Raw genomic sequence first — 20,786 nt, forward strand, 5'->3', positions numbered from 1 at the left:
GAAAATTAAAATTCGAAAATTTTTTCTAAAGCCTCCAGGGGACTTCGTTTTCGCACGAAAAAATTTTATGTGCCCTTATTGCATCCGGACCCACAATTATACCCCTGAAACATGTAAAATTGAAGTTTCTATTAATCATACAGTTTTGACAAAAACTGTATGATTTGGATGGAAAAAACTGTATGATTTGTGGAAAAAATCGGGGTTTGGATCCCAGCGGAGCTTGAGAGCAATTTTTTTACCATTAAGAAATAAAAATCAATATTAAAAGATAATGATTTAAGACCAGTAGATAAATAAAACTAACATCAAATTATTTTATATATTTATCTAGTCAACAAGCATAGCATCAATAATACAGAATTTCCTTCTTCAAAATATTAATCTTACAGGTATATGGAATTGCGTCGTAATTCAACTAGTAGGGGTATCTCCGTAGCTTAGTGGTTAAGAGCATCAGACCGGCTATCTAAAAGACCTATATTCGGATCCCAGCGGAGCTTGAGAGAATTTTTCCCGCAATTTAGAGATAAAAATCAATATTAAAAAAATATTTATTTTAGACCATGCAGACAAACAAAATTAACATCAAATTAGTTACTAAGGAAAGATAAACCAGTCGAAACGGACGTATTTTCTGAAAGCTCATGAGATTCTATAAATCTATTTAAAACCTCATAAAGTCCCTTAAAATAATTTCAAATGTTTTTAAAAACTTTTTAATCATCTTAAACGATTTGAAATCTCTTTTTCAAAACACCATTGAAGCCCTAAGCCCTATTAAAATCTTGCAAAGTTTTGTAATATTTTGTGAGAAATTTTAAAACATATTTAAAAGTTTCACAACATCGCTAAAATCTCTCTGAATTCCTTGAAGTCTTTTAAAATTAGTTGAAATCGTTAAAAATCCTATGGTTTCTCTTAAAATTCTTTCATAGGCCATGAAAAAAAATCCTTAAAATATTCTCAAATCGGTTAAAACTCCTATGGGAATTCTGTTGGTGTTTGAAGTTTTTTGACATTCTTTTCAGTATTAAAAAATTATTTGAAACAGCTTGTAAACTTTTAAAAATTTCAAGATCCAGAGATATCTTGTAAAATCTTTTAAAACTTTGAGAAATTTTCAAAAGTTGAATACCTGACGTGAACTCAAACTGCGAATCATCTACTCCTAGGAAATGAAGTTTTCTTTTCTTATTAAAGTAGACAATTAAAAATATGTAATTGGAATAACAAGAAAATATGTATTCAGGATAACAATCACAAATCAATTTAGTATTTGTAAACAAATTTAAATTTAAAAGTAGTTTCAAGTGATTTAGGAGAAAAATAGTTTATTACCTTATTAGTTAATTACTTAAGTTGAGTTTTATAACTTATTTGCTGTGTTAATCTGTAGAAAATCTTGCAAGCCCTAATGATATTATAATCCTTTCAAATTTTCATAAGACGTTTCAATCCTTTGAAATAATATTTTTTAATCCCTTAAGAACCCTCAATGTTTTTATTAGGTTTTACGTTTATTTATTCTTTTTATTGCGAAGGAAATCCTTTCAACTATTTGTTATAATTTGTAATCTTTCTGAATCTATCCTTTTAACTTCTCAATTTTTGGGAGCCTCAAGATTTAAAAATCTTAAATTTGTAGGATTTTCTGTCTGCAAAATTTCTCACTGAAACTTTGATATACATTGAACAAGCTAGAAATTAATCAATTTATTACAAAAAATTTTACGACCAGATAGCTTAAAACTATTCAATTTCGGATGCTGACAATTTTTATGTATTTTTGTTAGGTTTTCGATTAAAATAGTCTAAAATTTTTCAATTTAAAATTTTGCGTCATTATAAATTTTTCTATTATCAAATTGAAAAAAATAGACCTAGTGTTATTTGCTGCGAATTTTGAAAGAGAAACATAAGAGGTCCTCTAGAAAAGAGTTATATATCTTGATATAATTCAATTTCATCAGTTTGAAACTTAGGTTTATAAACAATTGTCCTTGTTAAAAATTGTAGTCCTATAGAATATAATTTTTATCACAGTAATGACGATAATGTCAGGCTCTGGAAACTGATATTTTACAGCACGTGCATATAATTTAATAGAATATTTATAGGTATTTGAATACAAAATTTTTCATCTTCAAGAAATATACATGCATGTACATATACACACACACACACACACACACACACACACACACATATATATATATATATATATAATAATAATAATAATAACAATAATAAAGTAGCAACAGGAAACGAGTAGCGAATTTGTTCATTTTGACAATATAAAAGAGAGGCTTTTGTAATTTTGAAAATGTAGATAAGATCGTAAGTACTACGATTTTTCTTCATAATATGGAAAATTAAATAATATATCCTACAAGCCTATTTAACCAAATAAAATTATGATATATACATTTAGATTTGTCAACCGGCGAAAATCATCGATAATCACCGGCAATCATCTGCAATATAAAAAAACATTAATTAAAATATTAAATTTGACAAAATAACAGGTTAAAAAATCTAGAAAAAAATGTGTAGAATTCAAAGGTTTCCAAACAATAAATACATAACAATCCTGTATAAGGCGGTACAGTATTCATAAAATGATCAGAATTAAAGATGCACCATATAGTGAATGGGTCCAAACATCTTTGCAGCGGTTTTTTCAATTGTTCGCGTTTTTTGTAATTTTCCTCCCCTAATTATGACATTTTTTATAAGAGTTTCTTTTTTGTTTCTTTGTAGGAGAGTTCATATTTCAAATGCGACTCTGAGCTTCCTAAGCGACGAATTTGAGGTAGAGCCAGCTTATGGTGAGAAACGCGAGGAGATACTTCAAAAAGCTGGCCTTGTCACGTACTTCATTGTCAGGGCCCTCAAACCTTTCAAGCCTGCTCTGACCAAAAGTCTTGCTTCGCTTGTCGATGCAGAATATTCTCACAATGTCGTGTCCAGCAGTGATGGCAGAAATAAAGAGGATTCGGAGGATTTTAGGCTGCGACTTCGCAAAGAACTTGATAGCAGAAGTAGGGCCCTCTGAATAATAATTTAAAAGCTACGCAAAAACACTCATTATTTCAGAAACTCGACTTAAATTCCTATCGGGGTTATCCATATACCACTTGGACAAGTTTTTATAATTTTTGAACCCCCCGCTACACTTGTGGACAAATTTGGATTTACCCTCCCCCTCCCTGCCCCCTCACTACATTTCTCTATCCACGTGGAATTATTTCATGTTTTAGGAAAATGAGGATATTCTTGATATTCAAAAGCTAGGAAACTGAAAGGAGCATCTAATTGGCTGAAAATTCGAGTTTTCTTGTAAAAAAAGTTTAATGATACAAGATAAAAGGCTCCTTCCCCCAATATGTTAACCAAATTCCACGTGTCATATGGATGGCCCTTTTAAAAAAACGATGTTTTCTTCAAATGAATTTTTGTTACACAAAATTAAAATTTTTATGAATTGGCAAGTTTCTTAAGAATTTAAAAATAGTTCATTTAAGTTATAAATGGCAATTATTTTTACTTATTAGTTGGTGAAACGGAGCTGAAAGGTCATGCCTCGTGGCTGACGCTGCATTTTAAGGATCCTGATTTAGAAAAAGGATTTCACAGTGCAGAAGAGGCATTTTCACCACTTTCGCTTCTCGGTGGACCCTTGGTATTAGTCTGCGCAGCCCCAGTATGGAAATTCCAGTACTCCAGTCGATTCACCTATGGAGGTGCGGGGGTAGTCACGCTCTTTGGAATAGTTTTGGCAGGTGCAACCTGCCTTGGTAGCGCCGTGCGAGCAAGGTGGCTACGAAGAATTTTAGCTCTCCTTATGATTTTTTCACTCAGCGTCTTTGTGCTCCTCGATATGGTGAGTACCCAAATGGTTAATTTTTAAAAGTCTCAAACTTAAGTTTAAACATTAGGTCTTAAAAAACTGAAAATGAATGAAAAGATAAAGCTGCATTATATTTGACACTAAGAGCTTGTGTACAAGAAACAGAAGATAATCTGCAATAGGGGGTAAGCCGTGTAGGCGTTAATAATACTCCCTTTGCGTATTTTAATTTTATGCTGCACCTATAAATAGGATGGAAATAAGTTACCTTGGGGTTTCTCACTAGGCTCATGAAGGGGTTCTGCTCAAGGACTCTTGAACTACACGGAAGCAATATGTGCTTGATGAGAAGCTCTTCTATAAGTCTGTACTTATGAAGTACTTTTGCGAATCGCGAAATCAGATTTTTGCCATTGTAAAGAAGAATCTTCTTATCGATGCGTCCAACCATAATCAGATTACGCTTATTTAAGTAGTAGGGCGAGCTTTTGAAATTATATTCCATAAAAGGTACATTCAGCTATTTTAATAATCCTCTGAGATTGAAATTTTTATCATGTGGGAACCTGAAAGTAGATTTACCTTAAATCTTAAAATAAATTATTCGACAAATTCATTGTATACCTTCTTCAACGAATGTCTCTCACTCCCATCCCCACTTCGTCAATATCTTCGCGGGTCAATCGATCCTCCTTCGCGTAACCCCTTCTATTTCCTTCTTACCCCATCCCCTATATACCACTTCCCTAAGCCATAACAAGCTTCATATTTTCTCCTATCCCATATACGTCCATTTCTCCATAAATACAAGTCCCTTCCCTGCCTCTCCGCCCACCTTATTTTAAACCCACTGATTTCCTCAGTAACCACTGAAATCCGGATCTTATTTTTATGAAATCCTTTATTTTTTACGCTTTTACCATCACCTGATCCTCAGATCGTTTGTCCCCTGTTCTCTACCTTCCACCTCTAACCCCCCTCTGACAAATACACAATCTATAACAAGCGCACTTTCCCCATTTACTCTTACTTTTCATATATCATTAGGGGAATGGGAGTTAATGGGGTGATTAGCCCACCTTTCTATGTGTAAGCCTCATGACCCTTCTACCTTAACCCATTGCTCTCTGACCACCTTATCTTAAATTCACGATACCCATATTCCCTTACCACAATATTCCATTACTTAATGAACCTTTCTTCCTCTTTCTTCTTAACTTCACATCTTTCCCTCTCTCACCTCTACATAATCTGTCACAATCAACTCCTTCGCATCTACTCTAAATTCCTATATACCACCAGGGGGGAGACTGGCCTAACGATAAACCCACTCTTCTATGACTTAACCATACACCTCTCCATCCTCCTTCTTCCTTCTTCCATCCTTCATCTTCCATTCTCAAACTCATCATTCCCGAACAACGACCGACGGTCACGAGCCCGACCGCGGTCGGAGGCAGCCACGCCGGGCCTGGCAGTCGTCGAAGGGGGATGCCAGCCCGCGCCCGGCAACTCAGCAGCCCCACCCCCGCTATGGTGACCCTTTCATTGTCATGATATGTAAGGCTGTTTCAATCATTCAAATCATAAGCACATAGCTTAATTCAATTCTAATTAGCAGACTCCTTTTCCTGATATAATTTTAAGAAAATGAAAAAAAAGTTGACGAAAATCGGTTAATATTTCCAGTAATTAAGTAAATCTTTATGAGCATGCAAAATTACAAGAACTCTCAACTGGTATTGAAGATTTGAACCGATTTTCATCAACTTCTTGTTTATTTTCTTAAAATTGCACCAGGAAATTGATTCAGCTAATTAATATTTAATTTAGTAACATTTTATCACATTTTCATTTTTCTCAATTGGCTCTAATTCTCTAATAATTGAAGGGTCGCGTGAAGCGTGCAACTGCTCGCATGACCGGCAGAAAAGTATCCCCATTGGGTTCCTGTATTGTGAAAAATTGTAGGGTGACGTCCATGCCTCTCCCTGAAAAGTACGAAAAAAGTTTGGGAAACGCTGCCTCGTGGATACGCTGCCATCTCATTAACTGTTCATTTACTTTTCACTGGTCAGCATTCATTTTCATTTAAAAATATACTTTATTGTTCATAAAAATATACATGAGGAGATCTTAGTTTACCCACTGGATAAAATTTTCCCTTTTACTATATTCCTTACTCCTTCTTCGCATACTATTTACTGTAATACCCTCCCACAAGAGCGCCATCTCAAGAATTTTTCGAACCCCCTATAAACTCTCAACATAATCACCTCCGGTCTTTCCCCTATGCCTCCCACACAAGGGCATTGATATTGCATAAATATAAAATGCTAGACAACAGTTTTATACTTTCTGAAATAGTTTGTATTAATGATACTTAAACAAAATTTAAATTATTATGAAATGGTAAGAGATTACGCTTAATTGAATTATAGATTTAAAAAGTGTGACACAAATTAAGGCCGAGGACAACATCTCCCCTTTAACAAGGAAAGGTTTCAAAATGTGATTTTTTTTGTAATGAAACCGCAACTTTACAGATCAGTAAGATGCCCTTTTTGGCCATTTTCGAGAAAAATAACTAAAATTTCTTTTAATTTGGTTGAATTGTTTTTTTTGTGAATTTTATTAATTAAAATGTATATTTATTAAATACCATGGTGACCTTTTATAAAACGATGTAATTAAAAAACCATTTAACCATTGCTTTTAATTAAACACTCGCGAGTTTTCCATTGAAAACATGTGTTAAGAATTTTCATATTTAGGGGAAGGTGCTCCTCCTTAATCCAGGTCCTGCATTTGGCCACTTCGATTTTTTTAAGAGAGATAAAAATAATTTTTTCGTCTGATGCATATAATTTTATTTACAATAAAGGTCTGTTGAATCTAAATTTCTTCAAGAAAACAAATTTTAACGCCACTTTTCTTACAATGTTACTTTTTCATACGAGTAAAGTTATTTTTTACTCAGCGTTTTGATTATATTAAAAAGGTTAAACATCAATTTTTTTCCGATCGAAAATTAGTATAAGCTCAAGGGTTATTCGAGTACATTTTTACAAAAAATAAAAAAAGAACTAGTCGTTTATAATATAAATTTCTTTCAATAATTTCAAATGCCTCGCCTTAGGCCACCTATGAACGGGCAGTAGTGCTATACGAGGTGTGTTCAAACAATAAGATGACTTTATGGTTTTCTCAAAAAATATTCATTTATTCCTCAATATTTATGTTGTTCCCTTCAAAGTAATCCCCCTCAGACATAATACACTTGTGCCAACTCTTTTTCCAATCATGGAAGCACTGCTGATAATCATTTTGTAGTATAGCCTTGAGTTCTTTCAGCGATGGAGTTTTTATCTCCTCAATCGTTGAAAATCGATGTCCTTTCATGGGTCTCTTCAGTTTTGGGAAAAGAAAAAAGTCACTGGGGATCAAATCCGGTGAATATGGAGGCTGATGCATGACTGTGGTGCTGTTTTTGGTCGGATCTTTTGATCAAAATTAAGCAGTTTTCCAACAAATTTCGTTGACACGCGTCTCATGCCCAAAATGTCCGAAAAAATAGCATGGCATGAGCCAACCGATATGCCAACATCTTCAGCAACTTCTCTGATGGTAATTCGGCGATTTTTCAACACCATTTCTTCCACTGCTTAAATATTTTCATCTGTTGTCGACGTGCTGGGACGTCCAGGGCGAGGTTCGTCTTCGACATCCTCTCGGCCTTCTTGGAACAGCTTGTACCACTTATATACATTTTTCATACTCAGATAGACTCACCGAATGCAACTGTTAACATTTCAACAGTTTTGGAGCACTGGATTCCATTTTTCACCCAAAATTTAATGCAAACCCGTTGCTCCATTTTTTTCGAAAGAAGAAAATCGCCGAGCGCACCAAACCCTTCTAACCTTTTACGCCTCTGCCAGAAAAACAGCACGAGCTATATAGTCAAAACTGTGAACATATGATCGTGACGAGTGTACCAACACAACAAAACAAAAAATTTAAAACTTGAATGTACGTAGTCCGCGAAAATTGAAGTCACCTTACTTTTTGAACACACCTCGTATAGTGCCAAGTTTTGCTGTCCTGGACCAATTGCTGAAATGGAAAAGTACAAATCGTCCAAAAATTACCTTGTATTACAATGAGGTTCTCGCCTTGGGCCAAATATCAATCTTTTTAAAATACTAGTTTTATGTGTAATAATACTGATAAACATTTTTCTAATTCTCAAACATTGTCAAGTAAACACTATATGGGGTTGATATATTAGCGTGTTTCAATTCGATCCATAAGATGTTAACCAAATTCGTAAAAGAAAAATGGCCCCAGGCGAGGCAGCTTTCCCTGGATATAAGTGAAGCGGTGAAAGTCAAACGGCGCCAATTCCAATCTCCTTAATATGACAGAAGAAGCAAAAAGGAAAATACCTTTCTAGATGAACCACTCAATTAAACGGATGCATGTTCAAATCTAATGGAATTGGCGCTAGAAATAACACTTTTTACATTTCCTTAGCATTGCTAATGTTACGGAATTTTCCGTACGATTAGCCCTCCCGGAGCGTAAGGGATATTGTTACGCAATTTTCCGTACCCTTTCCAACTTTTCCTAGAGGGCTGGGTGGCACCCTTACGGCTGATCGCTGAAATAGTGTTGGTCAAACTTCGACCCTTTTCTATGGTTTCGTGGGAGGCGTGAAGGCACCCCTGTGACTGATCACAGAAATAAAGTTGGTCAAACAACTAACTCTTTCCAACATCGCGTGGGCATTGGGAAGACATCACTGTGACTGGTTACAGAAATAATTTTGGTTAAACCCCTATACATTTCGAACGTCATGCGGGGGGCGGGGGGGGGGGGGAGAAAGTATCACTGGGACTCGCTACAGAAATAATGTTGTAGTCCGGGGTCTGGGTCCGATCTCGTATGCAATGAAATTCTACCGACTGAAAACACCTTATTCTTATTCATTTAGAGCCCGTGAATCCGAATCCACGACTAAATTTTTCGAAAAATGCGTACATCATTGTTTAAATGCGATTGTTTGAACAAATTATTAATAATGAGTTTTTCGATCTGAATATATTTTTAAAGGTAAAAAATGACGTTTTTTGCTAACTTTGAGAGTTAATAACGTTTTACTTATTCAATATTTTTCTAAACTGAAAAAACTTACTTATTCCTTAAACCTTACTCTACACGTTGATATATTTGGATATTAGCGCAGGTCTCGGGAAGACACAGATTTTGCAATTGACAATAAGGAATATTCTATGCTCCATATCGTATGCGCATCGGTTACGCACATCGCTTACGCACATCGGTCATCGATAGATTCATTTGTATCGAAATTTTGGAGTGACTTTCATAACAAAAATTAAATTAATGATTATGGATCATTAATTAATAATGATAATATTTATTTAAATAACCGAATGGAGCCCCTGCAAAGTACCCGTAAAGACCCTGTTGGGTCCCCGTTCGGTTCCTTTTGAAAAAACTCGAAAAAACAGCAAAATAAACTTTTAAATTGTTGAAGTTCGGATTCTACGTTGAAATTCCTAATAGAAGGTCACGGAATAATCGCAATAGTTTTTTTTGCAACGGTAAAAAGTTTTAAAAAAAAATAAAAGACGTATAACGCCTGTTGACTGCTGCACTTAAAACGCATCGTCTGTAAGTAGCATTCAACAGGCGTTATACGTCTTAATTTTGTTAAAACTTTTTACCGTCGCAAAAAAATATTGCGTTTATTTCGTGATCTTCTGTGGGTAATTTTAACGTAGAATCCGAACTTCAATAATTTAAAAGTTGATTTTGCTGTTTTTCGAGTTTTTAAAAAATAAACCGAACGGAGACCGAATAGGGTATTCACGGGTAATTTGTAGAGGCTCCATTCGGTTATTTAAATAAATATTATCATTATTAATTAATTTTCTATAATCATAAATTTCATCAGTTTAATAAAAGTCACTTAAAAATTTCGATACAAATGAATCTATCGATGACCGATGTGTGTAAGCGATGCGCTTAACCGATGCGCATACGATGTGAAGCATAGAAAATACCTTATTGTCAATTGCAAAATCTGTGTCTTCCCGAGACCTACGCTAATATCCAATCATATCAACGTGTAGAATAAGGTTTAAGGAATAAGTAAGTTTTTACAGTTTCGAAAAGTATTGAATAGGTAAAAAGTTATTAATGATCAAAGTTAGCGAAAAACGTCATTTTTTTGACCCTTAAAAATGTATAACTTTTGAAATAGGCATTTGAGGAAAAAATCACGAGAGACCTTTCCTTCTAAAAATGGGTCATATTTTCTAAAAAAAATTATTCACATCGAAAAACTAATTATTTATACTTTGTTTGAACAATTGCATTTTAAACAATGATGTATGCATTTTCAAAAAATCTAGTTGTGGATTCGGATTCAGGGGCTCAAAATGCATAAGAATAAAGTGTTTTCAGTCGGTAGAATTTTATTGCATACGGGATCGGACCCAGACCTTGGACTATTGGCCAAACCCCTACCCTTTTCCAATGCTTCGTAGAGGGCTGAATCGTACCGCTTGTGACTGATCACTTAAATAATGTTGGACAAACCGAGACTCTTTTTCAAGGACTCGTTGGGGCGTGAAGGCACCTCTGTGACTGATCACAGAAATAATTTTGGCCAAATCCCTACCCCTCTTTAACGTTTGAGGGGGGGGGGGGGCGTGAAGGCGTCTTTCTGGCTGGCCGCAGAAATAATGTTTGCAAACCCCTACCCCTTTCCAACGTTTTGTGGAGGGCTCAATGCCACCCCTGTGACTAGTTACAGCAATAATGTTTTCAAGCCCCTAGCGGGTATTTTCACTATTATATTCATAATCAGCGTCTCAAAATACATTAGTATAGTGACTTTTAAATTTATCGAAGGTACTCTCTGCTCGAAACTTAATTTCCAAATTAAAACATGAAAAAAATATATATATACCTTCGAGCACTTATGATTATGGTGTAAATTAACCTCTTTGATCTCTAAAGCTTGTACAGAAATATATAGCACGGTGAGCCTCCGCCATCTTCAACATAAAAGTTGTTAAGCTCAATATTTCTGTACAGAGAGCATCTTTCTAATAATTAGTGAGTAGTTCAAAGGCAAATTCAAAATTTTGGAGAGGCTTAAATAATAAAATTAATTTTTTAAAAATTATATTTTTTATATTTTTTTCAGTTTAGGTTATAAGCATTACGTCAAACAGGAAATAAAATGAAAGTTTTGCAAAATACTTTTTTACTATAGTAACTCCCCATTCTGAAATTTTTTATTTATGAATAAATGTACATTTTTAAAACGTTTAGAAAATATTCAAGGGTAGTAAATAATAAAGTAAAGTCGAGTGCGAAGACATTTTAATAAATAAAATACAATTTCTGCTATATAAAAACAAATATTTTATAAAAATTTCTTACTCAGTTTTTAATATGAAATAACACGTTCAAACCAATAATTTTAGACATTTGAAACAAATAACTGAATGCAACTTATTGAAAAAAAAAGACTCAATGATGTTTTGGCTAAATATTTATAATGTTTAAAAATTACCCTAAAGCAATAAGCAATAGTGAAAAGTCGAGTGCAAAGGCGCTTTAATAACCTTAGTAAGAAAACAACATTTTCTGCTACACATAAACTTTCATAAAACATACAGTTTTCAATGTATCTTATTTTTTAAAAATATTTTTTGACTCAGTTTTAAATGTAGAATAAAACTTCCTACACAATAATTTAAAACGTGTTAAACGAAGAATTAAATTATAAGTATTTAAAAAATGAAACGATACTTTTTATCTTTGCTTACTTGAACGATTCCAAAAATATGATACAGAATAAATAAAAATTTATCACCAAAAACGTTTTAATCATCTTAATAACAAGATCTATTTTCTGAGGTACAAAAAATCTCCATAAAAGGCAGTTTTAAATTGATATAATTTTTTGTAATTTTTTAAAAAATATTTCTTATTAATCATTTAAAATCGGTAAAAAAAATTGTTTCTTAATATTTTATATTATATAGTAATTATAAGTAAGTAAAATCATAAGAAATTTAAGCATTATGCTTTTGCCACTCGCAAAACTATCCTTAATGTTCAAAATATGCATATAAAGAAGGTAAAACCTGTAAATAAAATTAATTCAATTCCAAAAAAATTTATATGCATGTTTATATGTATTACTTACGTTAAAAAGTAAGTAAACCTATGTTACTTATATGTAATTGAAAACCTTCCGTGATAATGAAGAGATAAATTACCTCCAATCAATAGTCACGTATCCTACACTATCAAATTTAGTAGTCGCATTATGTTTGAAAAACTGCTGAGAAAATTCCTGCAAAAACTATTTTTTCAAATCTTATCCTTAAATTACTACCAAAATTACACCCTCTCTAAAAGGAAAAAAATTCCTATAGTACGAGTCGTATCTGTTTTGTAATATAAAATTAGAAAGGTATTTGATTATTATCTATCAACAGCTACAAGTGGTGAACTATCTGTAATTAGTCATTTACGTCTATCTTATAATAAGAAAACTTTTAATAGCGTAATGTTTGAAAAAATGCAGACAAAATTCATGCAAAATCCAATTCATGAAGACTTGACCCTAGCTTATCATCAAAATTAAAAAAATAATCTAATCAGGGTTAAGTCCTTATAAATTAGAGTTAAATGAATTTTTTGTGCATTTTTTCAGATATTACGTGATTTAAAAATTGTATATTACAAGAGAGACTTAACTGACTAATGAGGGTTGGTAACCCGTAATTTTATTGGTAGATTATCGACTTACTATTCGATTATTATTATCATATAAAAAATATTTTAATGCTGACACATCTTTTTAATTCTTTATTATAAAACAGAAACGACTGTACCTCTTAGGGATGGTTTTTACTTTAGGTTAGGTTGAAATTTTTGTTGTAATTCATGGTCAAGTTTTTATAAATTACTATTTTCTATTATGTGAATTTTCAATTTTCTATTACAAGATAGACGTAATTGACTAATTAGGGGTAGTCTCCCCTCAGTTCTTTTGGTAGGGTATCAAATTACTCTTCTATTGCACACAAAATAGTTTTCACTTGGATTTTTATTTTTTTAAATTAATTTTTATTAATTTATGTTGCATATTTTTATCATTCCATATAAGTATGTTGTAATAATTAGGGGTAGTTTTTCTCATATAATAAGGATGGCGAGTGGTAAAAGACTCCTTCATTCTACACCTTATGACGTAAATTAAATGTATGAGAAGGTTTTATCAATACAATTATTGAAGAATGTTATATCAATTAGGAATTTTCGTGTTTTCATAAAAATACTTTGCAAGGTCATTCTACCCAAAAAGGACAATAAAACCGTATTTCCTATTCTTTGTACCTCTACAAAATATCTGAGAACCAATCTATTCAGAGGCAGACACCTGGAAATCATTTCCTGTAGCACCGTCGATAAACTTTCAATGCTTCAATTTGACAAAACATTACCAGAGAAGTGAATAAATAAACATTTCAATACATAAAAATAAAAAAAATGAATTAATTAAAATAAATGCAGAAAAAATGTTTTGGCATTATTAAGTCTATTATTAAGTCTATTATTAAAGAATTCTTATTCATCTCTCCTTTAATCATATCATCCTGAATTATTTCTTTTTAAATTTTTAATTTCAAAAGAAACTTGAGACTAATTTATTCGGTGAGGGCAATTAATTTGAGTGCAACCTCTTGATGTTTTCTTTAATTTGTGTTTGCTCAGAAGTTTGAAACTACTTAACCTTTCCAATTAATGTCTTTCAGGCCAATTGCGCTACCATCGAGGAGGTCGAACAAACGCCAGATGGATCGACAAAGGTGCCGATGAAATGTCCATATCCCTCCTATTATTCTTATATTGGCGTTCTTGCGCTAATTGTAATATCTATGCCTGTGTACATAAGTTACCTTGGAAAATCCATGTTGATGTTCATGCTGGCCGGCGCTCAATGTGGATTAAATATAATCCTAGGACCTAATTTAGACAGAGAAGATTCAAAACCACCAGGATCAATGGCCGTTTCTCTCAAATATTCACTTTCTGCCATCTTACTAACCATTGCACTTGCACTGGTAGTGGTCACAAGATACGTAAGTTGCTAATTATTCATTACTAATGTGCTAATTAAAATTAATTTCCATTACAATATACTGTCGTACAAAGTTCTGCAAATGAAACTCTTAAAATCTTGCATATAGTGTTAAGCCAAATCGTGGAAAGAAATATTCTGGAATTCCAGGATTTTTCCAGAATATCAAAATTTTTCTAGATGTAACTCTTCATGGTAGCGAGCCATTCAAGTATTTATAATTTTTTTTAAATAATCGACTAGAAATATGTATACAATGTCGCAAATTTATTATAAATAATGATTTTTCTTCAGACCTTGTAAGTATCTAAATGTGTAACTTTATTAAATGATAATTTATTTCTTAATGGCAAAAGTTTCTGGAGATTAAATTAATATGTTTAATTTAGAAAGCTATGATAAATTATATTACAATATATTCTTAAATATATTATCACTATCGAATAATTTCATAATACTAAAAACATAAGTAATCATTCCCTAAGACTGTTTTTAAAGTCTACGAATTTGAATCATAATTTAAATTCTTAATAATTTCCATATGCTTAACATTCAGTATGTATTTAACATATTAATGTTATCAATGCAAGATACTTTCCTGTGAACAAAATTCCTTTAAAAATAGGCAAAATAAGGAGATTTTTCACGAAAGTGGGGAAATATATTCTTTTAAGTAAAATTTATGTAAATACTATATAAAATTATATTTAAACTATTTAAATTCCTACTACTTTAAGTTAAAATATTGTATTTTTAACAAGCTAATTAGATTTTCAACTAAAGTAATAAATTTTAAAATAAAATTATGTTTAAGGGCATGTGACACAGCTAAATACCTATATTACCGACCTCACTCCATCAGCTCATTGAATATTTTTTTGAACCTAAGAACTTTTTTTGTAAAGAAAATATCGAGCTGAAACTTCGAAAAATGTATTAGAGTACAATAAAGTACGTTTAGGTATTGCATTTTGGTAGGAACTTCACTGAAATTTATTTTATCTTTTTTTTGAACCTCGACATTTTTTGAACGTTCGAACTTTTTTTATACATAAAATATCGGTCTCAAACTTTGAGAAATGCAAGAGCCAAAAGAAAACTACGTCTAAGTATAAATCTTAATAATAAAAGATGTAAAAAATATATATTTCAACTATCAATTCCATCGGCATCAGCCGGCAACGTTGTGCACAAAAATTCGAACCCTGGCGGCCACTAGACGAGGCTCTAGAGGGTTCGTATTTTCATGTATAACGTTACCGGCTGATGTCGATGGAATTGATAGTTGAAATTCTTTTTTACATCTTTTATTATTAAGCTTTGTACTTAAACGTAGTTTTCTTTCGTCTCTTGCATTTTTCAAATTTTGAGACCGATATTTTATGTATAAAAAAAGTTCGAACGTTAAAAAAATGCAGTACCCAAACGTACTTTATTGTACTCTAATGCATTTTCCAAAGTTTCAGCTCGATATTTTATTCACAAAAAAAGTTCTTAGGTTCAAAAAAACATTCAGTGAACTGAAAAAGTGAGGTTGGTAATATAGGTATTTAGCTGTGTCACATGCCCTTAACTAAGATAGATCAATTTTAAAACAAAAATATTAATTTTCAACTAAAATGATAAATCGTTAACTCCAATAGTGACATTTCCATCCAATAAGATTAATTATATACCAGTCAGTTAAACGAATGAATTTTCAACTGAAATAATGGGTTATGCAACTGGAGAAAGTAGAAAAAAAATTACTTTTCAATCAATGAAAACACGAAATTTCAGCAAAATAGTTAAATTTTCAACTGAAATACTTACATTTTTGGTTGAAAAAATTAATTTTAAAACCCAAAAGAAACAAATTTTCATAAAAGGTTTTTTTCACACACAAAAAGTTGAACTTAAGAGATGAATTTTCCATTAAATACGAATAAAACTTTACCCAAAATATTACATTTTAATTAGAGTATTTAACTTTCATCGAACTAGTTTAATATTTAACTAAAAGATATCAATTTACAATAAGAGTTACATTTTTTATAAAGAAAGTGTTTCAGTCAAGAGAGCACAAAAAATGTAAAACAAACTGGTAAATTTTTAATTAAAAAAGATGAATTTTCAGTTTAAACAATTGATTCTTGACAAAAAAAATATAAAGCTACTTTTACGAATAGATATATTCGTAATAAAAATACATAGTATATAAAAATCCTTGTTGCTAGCCTAGTAAAACATTTTAATTCCCTATTTAGAGTTGCACAAATATTAAAGCGTTTTCACGACACAAATATAACACTATTCGTTAAACCCAGGTTTTGTGGGAAATCCTCAACTGAATCACGTTCTAGAAACACAGCTAAAGCCGCTAAATAATCCATGATTGGGGAAGTTATAGGGGAAAACCGATCGTGAAGAGATTGAGTCTAGATTAATTTAATTATCAAATGGAAATTCTCTGACAGGAAAGGGGCTGTAGGACGTGCTCATTGGGCTTTGGAAATAACGAGTCATTTCCGTGCGTAATCCCATTGGAAAGTCGCTACATCGACAGATTTTGCTATCGCGTGGAAGCTCCAGCAGTAGAAAAGATGTTCATCCAGATATATCGATCACATCAGCAGTAGCCCATATCTTTGTTTCAGACTGAGAAGGCTAGGAGGATACTTTTCCTGAGGGGACGTGAAGTGGTTGCCCAAAGGGAGAGAGCGGCTGACATGAAAAGAAGAAATGGTGCTCTTATTTACAACATTCTTCCACCCCATGTGGCTGCTTACTTCTTGTCTATGACAAGACATCACGATGATTTGTACAGTCAAAGTTATGCGGAAGTGGGTGTCCTCTTTGCCAGTATGCCCAACTTTGCTGACTTTTATAGTGAGGAGAGTATCAACAATCAAGGTCTCGAGTGCCTGAGGTTCTTGAATGAGGTCATTTCGGACTTCGATGCTGTGAGTTGATTATATCGAACGTAATCTAATTATAAAATAGCCCTTTCATCTCGAGTGTCCCTTGCTAAATGCAAATCTAAATCTATAAAAAAGCCATGCTCTACCCACTGTTTCCAATCAAGTGTTAGCTAAATTATGCGCGTATGGAAATTATTTACAGTTATTTATTTCAAATTACCTATTTCTATACAAATACTTATTAAAGTAAAGATGAATTCGTCAGCATTCTCTCAAAAAATTGTATACATTTTACGCAGTGTATACAGATCCGTCATTTTTTGCCGTATTTTAATTTTGTTATCCGGTATCTGGTCAAAGAAGGGTGGTTGATCACATCTCGAAACCTTTTCCAGGTCTCCATTAAAAAAAATACTTTTCATTGACTGGTCACAGAAGAGTCACAACGTCACATCTGTCACAACTCAAACCCCTTTTCCAAATCGCCCTTTAAAAAATACGCTTGTTGGTGAAAGGTCACATTTGCCATATTTTAATGTTGTAGTACGGTATTTCTTGCGTTATTTACATTTTTTAGGCTGGTATCTGGTCACAGAAGAGTGACTGGTTACATCTCGAGACATTTTCCAGCTCTCTATTCAAAAAAATACTTATCAATGCCTGTTCACATACGAGTGATTTGTCACAACTCGAACCCCTTTACCAAATTTTATTTTCGACTAAGTTTTTAGAGTAGCAAAAAATATTATCGGAACAAAAGTTCATTATTGACACAAAAATCGGTTGCATTAGGAACTTTAAATACGGCAAAATTTCCTGAACCTCAATAATTAACCTACATTTTATTTATGCCTGTAGTTTGAAGCGAATTGCTTCATCCATTCATCGAGTAATAATATTTTAAGATACAGTGATGGGCACAGTGATAAGCACTCTCCTCTATCTCCTGTCTAGTAATACCGAAAAATGTGCCGAAAATTGAGAAAACTATAGAATAGGGTCATTTGATGTATAAAATAATGGTACAATTTTTTATACATTCAAAAAAGTTTCACGCGCGGTCCAATGTTCTTAAACGATTAAAAGTGTTTATTATTTTTTGAGTGTAAAAATGGCAAATGACTTGTTTACGAAAAACCAATTAGTATGACAATTAAATAATCGTAGGCAACATCGAAAATAATTTTTCCCTGATTTTGTTCAGAATACTACCCATAAAAGTAAGAAATCTACATTCTATAAATCTATAGAGGTTTTAAAATTTATAATGTTAATTTTAGTGTTTCGTAGCCCCGGGGAATAAACACTTATAGTTACGCTTTTTTGTTCATGCGTCGCACTTTTTTACAGAGGGAGGAAAAGTAAGGTAAATGAAGGTAGATAAGTTGGGGAAATGAGAGATGGGGAAGTAGTCGACATATAGGGAAACGAATCTAGGAGAAGTAGGGGAAATGAGAAATGGATGAGTAAGGGAAGTGATGGGAGCAGACAAAGGCTACGGTGTGAAGAGGGGAATATAGGGTGAAACATGGAGGGAGAAGAGGAGGAATAATATGGAAGCGGGTGGTTTGAATGTCTCTTTTATGTCCTAATAGGCTATCGAAAACTTTATTGTGGGACGTAGATATGGTTGGCTTATAAAGATTAAAAATGACCATTTAAAAGTTAAACAGTGTGCTATTACAAAGAACTACCCCTAAACTTTTAAAAACTACTCCTTATTACGATATTTGCGTTACTTCACACTTCGTAACCTCATTTCTTAGAAGCAAAGTCCTAGGATGACATAAGAAATATTGTCTAAATATTTCATTGCCTTTTTTAATAGTTTAAAAAGAATTTGAGTTTCATTTTTGGGTCTTTAAACCAACTTTAACAAAAAAATGGTAAAATACCGTCTTTTTTTGCAAAAAAGCGTATTTGTTTTACTAGGATGTTACAAAATAAGTTCGGGGCTTATTAAAAAGTATGTAACATCACCTCATGCAAACTAGCGTATTACCGTCAGAAGGAAATAAGTATTCGCTCTAAAGAATAGAAAGTTATACTATATTTAATTTACTTCCTCATAGAGGAAACTTTTGTAATGGTAATCATTTTTTAAGAATATAAAAGATTCTTTGAGTTCAAATGATTTGATTGACCTATAATATTAATACATTTTATTGAGGTGTAGGGAAGTTATCGTCATTTACAATATAGAAAATTCTTTCGAAAATTGACGCAGCGCGATGGGGATGGATGAGAAGATTTGCAAGGGGATGTGCTGTGTTCACTCAGGCGAGACAAAACCGAGCGAGAAACAAGAGAGAGAAAAAACAGTTCGAGACTCTGAACTTATAATCACCGTCTCGTTTTTTACTGTTAAATTTGATCATTAGCATTATTCAAAGTTGATGTAAGAATGAAGAAGACTCCTTGCTTCGAGGCGAATATTGATTGATTGAATTGCCTCGTATTCATACATCCTAGTAAGACAGTAACGTACTTTTAGCAAAAAGACGATATTTTACCACGTTTCTTTTATTCAGGGTTTTCAAATGTCCAAAAAAGAAATTCAAATTGTTTTCAAATTATTGAAAAGGATACGAAATATTTAAATAATATTTCTGAAGTCCTGATAAGACTTTTCTCATCAAAAAAATATGTTAGGCACTGTAAATAAAGGAAAATGTAAGTCTAGAAGGTAGTTCTTAACGGTTTACGGATAGTTTTCTATCACTATCAAACATTTGAACTGTTAGCAGGTAACTTTCAATTGCTCAACGCCAAAAATATCTTACGTATATGAAAAGGCACATTATTATTTTCAAACCCATATAGAAAGTGCATTTTTCAGTTTTAGGTGTAGAGTAATCTGAATAAATTACGGTAAAATTGTTTTTGCTGATGTCTAACATTATTTTATCATCATAGTTATGGCTTTTACGTGCTTCATTTGCCATTATTACATCAAAAATGCACACTTTTGAGCGACCAAAGACTTTGGAGGTTTGAATTTTTCAAGCCACGTTTGCTCTTACGTATTTCAAAGGTTTAGAAGGTTTAGAAGGAATTATATTATTATCCTCTTCTATAAAATTCTCAAAAAATCTTAATGAAATTAAATTAAACTTTTTTATCTAAGACAATGATTCATTTCTATCGAATTCTAAGAAAAATTATGTCCCATAGAGAGATTTATGCATGCTTGATTCTGCAGAACCATAAAAGCTCCATTTCCTTAAACTGTTTTTAATCCTAAATATTAAAATACTATAATAAATTAAGATGACAAATTTATTCTATAGATTCTCGATCGAGAGGAGTTTCGAGATATTATCAAGATCAAGACGATAGGTTCGACCTACATGGCTGCGTCTGGAATAACTGATTCAACGAATCATGAGGGTGGACCCAAATGGGGGCATCTTTCGACACTCGTTGATTTTGCCTTAGAATTGAAAAAGGCCCTTTCAAGTATCAACGAACAGAGCTTTAATCATTTTGTTTTAAAAATGGGAATCAATCACGGCCCCATAATAGCAGGTGTCATTGGAGCCAGAAAACCTCACTATGACATTTGGGGAAATACTGTCAATGTAGCTTCTAGAATGGAAAGCACTGGAAAAGTTGGTCACATACAGGTAAAATTATCAACTTTATAAAAAACCTAAAAAAAATTTATATATACAGTGAAACCCTTCAATAGCCCTTCTACAAATTGACGTCGCGCCGCAGTTTACCAGGAGTTACGCGGGGTCTGAGGCTTTCACTCACGCGAGCACTCAGGCGTGAATAAACAAAAAAGTAGCGGGCTTTGATGAGTTAGTTCCCACCCATCGTCAGCCTCATAATC

General features: G+C 32.7%; 1 protein-coding gene across 1 annotated transcript in view; it reads left to right on the forward strand.

Annotated features, from left to right (window-relative positions):
- Positions 1-20,786, forward strand: part of LOC117168351 (adenylate cyclase type 3) — an 85,483-nt gene that overhangs the window by 56,810 nt on the left and 7,887 nt on the right. The window contains exons 4-8 of the mRNA XM_033353930.1: positions 2,764-3,044; positions 3,558-3,886; positions 13,723-14,049; positions 16,685-16,990; positions 20,239-20,574. Coding sequence (XP_033209821.1) covers positions 2,764-3,044; positions 3,558-3,886; positions 13,723-14,049; positions 16,685-16,990; positions 20,239-20,574 — 1,579 coding nt within the window. The remainder of the gene's footprint in view (positions 1-2,763; positions 3,045-3,557; positions 3,887-13,722; positions 14,050-16,684; positions 16,991-20,238; positions 20,575-20,786) is intronic.

The sequence above is a fragment of the Belonocnema kinseyi genome, chromosome 2, assembly GCF_010883055.1.
Source record: "Belonocnema kinseyi isolate 2016_QV_RU_SX_M_011 chromosome 2, B_treatae_v1, whole genome shotgun sequence".
Taxonomy (NCBI): domain Eukaryota; kingdom Metazoa; phylum Arthropoda; class Insecta; order Hymenoptera; family Cynipidae; genus Belonocnema; species Belonocnema kinseyi.